The following is an 8,233-nucleotide window of genomic DNA, read 5'->3' as shown; positions in this document are numbered from 1 at the left end:
CTCTGTCACCCAGGTTGAGTGCATTGGCGCAATCTCTGCTCACTGCAACCTCCGCCTCCTGGGTTCAAGCAATTCTCCTGCCTCAGCCTCGTGAATAGCTAGAACTACAAGCATGCGCCACCACGTCCAGCTAATTTTTGTATTTTTTTTTAGTAGAGATGGGTTTTCACCTGTTGGCCAGGCTGGTCTTGAACTCCTGACCTCAGATGATCTGCTCACTTCAGCCTCCCAAAGTGCTGGGATTACAGACGTGAGCCACCATGCCCAGCCAAAACTCCAACTTTCTTCTGTTTGAACAAAATGCTATTATCAGGAAAGGAAAGGATAAAGCAGGAGCCACAGCAACAAACACTCTTACAGGGAAGGTCTGAGACTTTAACCTGCAATCTTTAGATTACACATGAAAAGTCTACATTGACATTTCATGTCTTTTGAAAGTTTTGACCATGACCCAATCCCCACATCTTTTAGAACAAGGAGGTAAATAAAGTCTGTTAAGTCACCGGAATAAATCTGGAAGACACATTTTATGTTAAAGTAAGAATTTTAAAGTAATCAGAGCCTCATAGGTAAACTCCTTTGAGAAACCCCAAACACACACACACAGCCATTTTTCTGCAGCCCTGACCAGGACATTTCACACTGTTTCACAATTATTTTAAGCACTCTTCTTTTTTCTTTTTCCTTCTGCGTTCAAATTACAGTCAGAAGAAACTAAGCAGCTTCTATCAAGGTAACTTACAGCAGCCCATTAAGAGTACCATATAGCCTCTCCCATGGCAACCTCCATTCTGATTTTAAACAAGAAACCCCCAAATATCTGAATATGAATTGTCCTGAGATTCAGCTACTTTAACAAAGGAAACAATTAGGCACTTACCTGGTTCCTTCACTTAGGTACCATCTGGATAGGTACAAAGAAAAAATAAGATGGGTACTGGAAAGTTGAGATATTTGAGTTTTTATTGAGAAAAGGAAGAGAATAGTCCAAAGAAGCCTCAACAAAGTCCCACAGGATAATACACAGAGCTACAGACAATGTTGTCTCACCATCTGTTTGACAGTTCCCGTGGAATATTGTGCTTGCCTCTGGATTGGCAGAAGGGTTAAACTCCAAAGCTATATGTATAGAGGGAGAAAAGAAAAGAAGATGTAACCATTTATAAAAATTTATCAACTCATTTATTCAACTGCTGCTTATTCGACAAGAAGAGCCATAAATAAATAGTCCCATGCCAGCCTGGGAGAATGAGATGAGAGAGCAAGAACTGAGCGACTGGGAGGGGAGGCGAAAAGAAACTGCTGGATTTGGTGGGGAAAGACTAAGGGGTGGGAATGCAAGGCAGAGCCAGCTTGTGCTCCTGGGCAGCCCTGGGAAAGCTGACTACAGGCAGAAAGGAGCTTGAAGTGGGCGATGCCTCAAAGGGAACCTTGGGGACAGCAGCAGCCAGAGGCAAGCAGAAGGCAGATGGCACCCGTCACCTCCTTACCTTCAGGCATCTCCCGGTCATGGATGTGGTGCATGTGGAGGTCTTCACCAACTTCAACAGTCATCTCAGCAGGCTGTACAGCAGCAGCCATGGGCGCTCCTGCCATCCTGTCCCCAGATCCTGCCTCATGGATCTCGGACTCAGAGGGGTACACTGACCCCTGTTGCTGGTCAAACTCGTGGCTGTCCCTGGGGCACACACAACAGGTCAGTATGTTCCCCATGGGGCGTCTCTATTGTCTGCCACCACCTGTGCCTCTGCTCACAGCTTTGGCCACGCACTCCCGCTGTCCTAGGCCGAGGCTATGCTGCACTTGCAGAGATGGTCTTGCCTGCTGCTCTCCTGCCCACCTCACAGCCAGGCCCCAGCCCCAGCTAGGGCTGCGGACCAAGGCCCACACCCTGCCGCCTCCCCTGAGTTGACTTGTCTGGGAGGGTGAAGACCAGTTGCCTTATTTAATAGGTTGTGAACCCAACAAGCGCTGAGAGACACAACAACTGCCTGAAGAGAGAACAGACAGAGCTCCTCCTCCTTCTGTAGTCACCTACAGACTGAAGCCCACTGGCCCAGGTGGGAGCCCAGGCATATAGCACACAATGCCCCACCCCACACTTCACAATGCCCTCCCCGACAGCTCACAGTGCCCCACCCTGGCTGCCACCCCTCCCCAACAGCTCAGAATGCCCCTGCCTGGGCTGCCCCACCCTGTGGCTTATGATGCTGCTGCTCTCCTGGCCCCTCGTAAAGTGTCAGTGGGACTAAGGTTTTCATTCATCACCAGCTTCCTGAGCTTTTTAGACCTAAGAAAAGCATAGGGTAGTTCGTTACTTGAAGCCATCTTCCTCTATGAGTTCTATACAAAGCCTCAGTAGAGTGAGTCCCATTAGCAACCAAGTTGAACAACTTTTATTTGCTGACCGAATATAGATACACCTGAATGGTTGACTGCTTTTGTAACTAAACACTCCTCTCCTGTCTTCCAATGAGTGGTTGTTTTTGTCTGCAACTTGACCACAGCAATCCCTGGGGCCCTAGCTCTACTCTCAGTAAAGAGTTACGGCTGTGTGTCTTGAATGACACCTTAGGACCCATCCTGCCTCCACCTCCTTCTCCATAAAATAGAAAACTAACGTGTCCCTCCAGGCTCTGAAATGCTGAAACTTACCAACTCCCTTTTCTTCCCGCTATTTCTTCCTTCCATTGCAGGGACTTTCAGATTTTCTTTCTTTTACTAACAAAGCACTAAGTATAATTCCGTCACACAAAATCGAGAGCCATAAAGTGGGTTACCGCAGTCTAAAGTGGGTTACCAGAGTCCTAATTCAATAAAGATGAATACTTGACATCTGGCAAGTAGTATGTGCCTGACAGTGTCCCCACTGTGTTATGCTCATTTAACCCTCAGAAACAATCTCATTTACAGATTTTATAGGAGTTGAGATGGAGAAGGTAAGTAACCTCCCCAAGGTCACATGACTGCTAAGGGTGGGGCACAATTTGATCCCAGGTAGTCGGAATTCCCCAATTCCTCAAGCATGGTTATCAGAAAGTGTATCAGTCTGTTTTCACACTGATATAAATAAATACCTGAGGTTGGGTAATTTATAAAGGAACGAGGTTTAATTAACTCACAGTTTCACATGGCTGGGGAGGCCCCAGGAAACTTACAATAATGGCAGAAGGAGAACCAGGTCTGACTTACATGGTGGCAGCACAGAGTGTGAATATGTGAAGGAGCAACTGTCAAACATGTATAAAACCATCAGATCTCAGCTGAGCACGGTGGCTCACACCTGTAACCCTAGCACTTTGGGAGGCCAAGGCAGGTGGATCAACTGAGGTCAGGAGTTTGAGACCAGCCTAGCTAACATAGTGAAATCCTGTCTCTACTAAAAACAGAAAAATTAGCTGGGTGTGGTGGTGCACGCCTGTAATCCCAGCTACTCAGGAGGCTGAGGCAGGAAAATCGCTGGAACCCAGGAGGCAGAGGCTGCAATGAGCCAAGATCGTGCCATGGCACTCCAGCCTGTGCAACAGAGCAAGACTCCATCCTCAAAAAACAAAACAAAACAAAACAAGACCAAACCCTGTAAGATCTCATGAGGACTTACTGAATATCACAAGAGCAATATGAGGAAAACTGTCCCCATGATCCAATCACCTCCTCCCAGGCCCCTCCCTCAACACTTGAGGATTATGGGGATTATAATTCATGATGAGATTTGGGTGGGGACATGGCCAAACCGTATCAGAAAGTAAAGGTAGAAGTCAAGCTTGGACGGGAAGTGACACTGTAAATTATCATTATCATTTTTTGAGATGAAGTTTTGCTCTTGTTGCCCAATGAAATCGTTTAGATTAGCTTTGGACTCCCACAAAAGCAAGAAGGGAGAAAGGACCATGTGACTCTAGAGATATTTTTGGCAAAGGAAAGGTTTAAGAAAACATCTTTTGATGACCTTTATTTTAACACACTTAAAAAAAACAAAAAAAAAAACTACTGTGGGAAAAAGGATATTATGTATAGAAAAGTCTACACTTCTTGACACAACTAACTAAAAAAAGCCTGATACACTAAACAAAACCCAAATAATGTCTTCCCTAAAAGTGGGTAACTTGAAAAGCAATTTGACCAAAAATCAAGGAGTTCAATTATAAATAAATATATCAACAAAGTGAAAGATGGTTTTGTTTCCCACAAAAGGTTAAAAGAAATAACAGCAACTTTAGAGGAAGAGGAGAAAATAATTAATAAGAAAATTATATGCAATTGCAAAATCTGTGAATATTTACAAACTCTAATATATAACTACAAAACGGACCAGAAGAATCATTATCATAGGAAGCAAAGGGGCATTTCAAAAATCAGAGAAGGAGGAATGATTCATATTTAATTTAATTCTGTGGAAAATATTTAAGTAACGTTTGAGGACAAAAATAGGTGATATGTTGAAATGCGGGAAACCAGAGTGGAAGGAAAAAGAACTCAAGAAAACTCAGTTTCAGTAACCAGTATCTAGTAAAATCTTCAGGACCTAGAGGCTACAATCTGCGTTAATAGTGTCTGAAGACCTACGAAGGTCATTAGATATCATTTTGGATAATTCTTTTTATTTTATTTATTTATTTATTTATTTAGAGACGGAGTCTGGCTCTGTCGCCCAGGCTGGAGTGCAGTGGCCGGATCTCAGCTCACTGCAAGCTCCGCCTCCCAGGTTCACGCTATTCTCCTGCCTCAGCCTCCCGAGTAGCTGGGACTACAGTGGCCCATCACCACCCCCGGCTAATTTTTTGTATTTTTTAGTAGAGACGGGGTTTCACCGTGTTAGCCGGGATGGTCTCGAGCTCCTGATCTTGTGATCTGCCCACCTGAGTCTCCTAAAGTGCTGGGATTACAGGTTTGAGCCACCTGCCCGACCCATTTTGGATAATTCTTGTAGACTTGAGATGATGTCTATTTAAAGTAACAAAATAGTGCCTGTATTTCTGTATTCATTACAGAAAACAATTGGATATGGAAAGGAAACTAGCATGCTATGCCACAATCTCTAAAGAAAGATTAGGGAAATTTCAGCTTAAAGCAACAATAATCACAATAAAGTTTTACAACCCTTTGCAAGCATATATGAAAAACATACAAAAGTTTGTAATGATCTTTTTTTAAGCTAAGAGAACAGAAAACATGAGAAAATTAAATTATAAAATGAACCTTTGGTTTAGAGGTAAGAAACATTTTATGACAGTCAGGAGATCAGGGTTGCACAGTGTATTATGTGAATGTTGTGACTCATTGGTTTCATCTTGGATATCATAACTTGACATTTTGTAAAAGTGATTTTTCATGGGAATTTTTTCAGGTGCCCTATAAAGTCCTGTCCCATCAGAAGTGAATAATAATCTTCCATATTCTTGTGATAGCTTAATGGCATCTTCTACAGTCTTCCATTGTTTAGTTTAGGTAAACCTGGGAATCATGTTTGGGTATCATCTCACCCAACTTCTTTACCCATCCCCATCATAAGTCAGGAAGGTCTTGGATATTTTCTGCTCTAGCAGTTAATTCATCATTAATCCTGGAGTTATTTGCTATTCCAGTCATTTGTCCTACTTCACTTCCCGTAAACATGATGCATTTGCCACCATTAACTCCTAAACCATATTGAATTTGTACATCTGACTTTGTGAGCAAAAGTTCTATGTATATCCTGTAATTCTTGCCTAGTATGAAACTTACTTTCAGTAGAGATTGTATTTCTGCACTCATGCACCTATGTAACTTGCACTGTTATTGCTGGTCTGGCTTCCCAGAGGTCACCATAACCTCCTGGGTTCTCTGGAACAGGGACATATTCTTCAGGATGACACTGTAATATTTAGTTAGCTAAAATCTTTTATCTATCTAAATGGATAATTCCTAATGTCTTGAGTAAGAAGGCTGGTACTTTTTATTTTTCTTCGCTCTTCGAGTTGATGTGACCAATTCCTGAGGTTGGATAATCAGGCCAGTATCAGACTGGTCTTTGCCAGAACTTTTTGCCTAATACATTTCTCTATTGCTTTCTACAGGTCATTGGATGTTAATATGGGTTCTGGAATGCAATTTTAAAAAATATCTTGTGAATGACTTGCAACATGGTCATTTAATTTTCAAATATAATTTGCAAGTGAAATGTGTAGGACTCTGATAAGGCACAATGACCTAGACCCTGGGTATGATCCCCTCGAAAGAGGCAAATAGTGAACTGAGCTCACTCATGTCTGCTTACACCAGTCACTTCTGAACTGCTCAATGGCAGGCAGGGGAATGACCCCTGGTTGGCAGATGTCCACTCACTATGACCCTGGATTGGACATGTAGTTACCTTGAGTCAGGCCAGTCATGTGTTGTTGGACTAGTCCTTGGAGATACACTCATTAGTGACTGTTAAGGTACCTGAGTTATTAGGTGCCTGTAGACTATGCCCAGTGATATGTGCATTAGGTACAAACTCCCTAGCTGTAATGACATTGACTGAAGCTGTGAGGTTTCACAATGACACGTCAGCCAAATACAGATGTTCAGATTTACCATTTATCAAGAGGTCTTCACACTATCAATTACGCAATTATCATTCTACACACAGGCAGTAATAAAGGGAGTAAAAAGTCACAGCCATGGCTCAGGAGACCAGTGTACCTCCAGAAGAGTCCAGTGGGTCCAGAAGCCCTTTGGATGCTGGTCGGAGGCTCCTTTTGGGCAGAGATCACAGCAGCAGCCACCAGGTCTGGAGAAGTCCTTAGAGTTCTCATGGACAGAGCTTCTGAAGGCAACTTACACAAGACCTTGTATTTGCTGGTTTTATGATCCTCTGCAGATGGGTCTATTCTCATTATCTCAGCCACCTTTCACTTCCTATCAGTTCATTTCAGGTCTCTCATGATCCCAGGCAGCAGTAGTTGTTATCTTATCACTTCAGTTCATTCATATATGTTTATCTCTTTGGGGATGAGGGGACAACTTCACTGTGGACTTAATTCTACCGGAGATGTGTGACCCCATTTTAAGACAACAGGATCACAAATTAATATTACCTATCGCCAGGGCAGACAATAGCTACCACCTGGGGCTGAAAGCAGGTAACTCCATTTATTCTGCAAACATTCTGTCTTGATTATGGTGACAGTTGCTGCAAGGGACTTCCTTTCCACCACCTGTTTTCACAAGGTTTGAGTCTGAACTGCTAACATTCTACTGATTTCTGGGTGAAGGGACTGACTGCACCATCCTAGCCTGTCAGAGCACTTGCCCCAGTACTTCCACTTTAAGAGTTTTCCACGTTGTGCAGAACTACAGTCCATCAATCCCTTCATTTTCTCTCTTAAGAGAATAAACAGGCTGGGCGCGGTGGCTCACGACTGCAATCCCAGCACTTTGGGAACCCGAGGCAGGCGGATCATTTGAAGTCAGGAGTTTGAGACCAGCTTCACCTACATACTGAAACCTCATCTCTACTAAGAAAAAAAAATTTAAAACACACACACACACACACACACACACACACACACACACACAAAATTAGCCAGGTGTGGTAGTGGGTACCTGTAATCCCAGCTACTTGGGAGGCTGAGGCAGGAGAATCGCTTGAACCTGGGATGTGGAAGTTGCAGTGAGCCAAGATTGTGCCACAGCACTCCAGCCTGGGTGACAGAGCGACACTCCTTCTCAAAAAAAAAGAAAAGAAAAAGAGAGAGAGTGAATAAACAACATATCTCACGTACACACGCATACCCCTCTTACCCCAAATACCAAACACACAAAAATCCAATCCGTCTCCTTCTACCTAAGTAATTTTACATAGTCACTTTCTCATAATTACCTTAAGCTCCCTGACTTGCTGCTTGTCCTTTCTCTGGCAAAATCGAATCCCTGGATGAGCCCCACTTTGTGTTTCCTCAATGGCACCACTCAGCTGAACCAGAAAAAATATCAAAAAGTGGTAAGAGATATCATCATACACTCAAATTACTTACACAAAAAATTGGCTGTAAATGTTTCCAGAAATCAGTAAAAGTTTTGTTTCTCCGATGACACCATTTCTTCAGAAACCCAACATGTATAACCTATCTTTTCTATGTTCTTCTAACGTTTATTCAACTTCTCTCATCTGATATCTTGCCAAATCATTCAAGGAGAAAATATATCCCATTAGGCAAGAACCGACCATATTCCCATCACCTGAGAAAAGAATATGCACAGGATGCAC

General features: G+C 43.1%; 1 protein-coding gene across 1 annotated transcript in view; it reads right to left on the bottom strand.

Moving 5' to 3' along the window:
- Positions 1-7,935, bottom strand: part of LOC108517262 (arf-GAP with GTPase, ANK repeat and PH domain-containing protein 5-like) — a gene marked incomplete at its 3' end in the record, with an annotated part of 13,749 nt that extends 5,814 nt beyond the window's left edge. The window contains exons 1-3 of the mRNA XM_017855065.1: positions 7,847-7,935; positions 1,491-1,678; positions 1,051-1,119 (exon numbers count right to left, since the gene is read on the bottom strand). Of these exons, the coding sequence (XP_017710554.1) occupies positions 1,051-1,119; positions 1,491-1,596 (175 nt within the window). The remainder of the gene's footprint in view (positions 1-1,050; positions 1,120-1,490; positions 1,679-7,846) is intronic.
- Positions 7,936-8,233: the final 298 nt, after the last annotated feature.

The sequence above is a fragment of the Rhinopithecus bieti genome, unplaced genomic scaffold, assembly GCF_001698545.2.
Source record: "Rhinopithecus bieti isolate Rb0 unplaced genomic scaffold, ASM169854v2 scaffold_41246, whole genome shotgun sequence".
Taxonomy (NCBI): Eukaryota; Metazoa; Chordata; class Mammalia; order Primates; family Cercopithecidae; genus Rhinopithecus; species Rhinopithecus bieti.
This window is presented reverse-complemented; position numbering and strand designations above follow the sequence as displayed.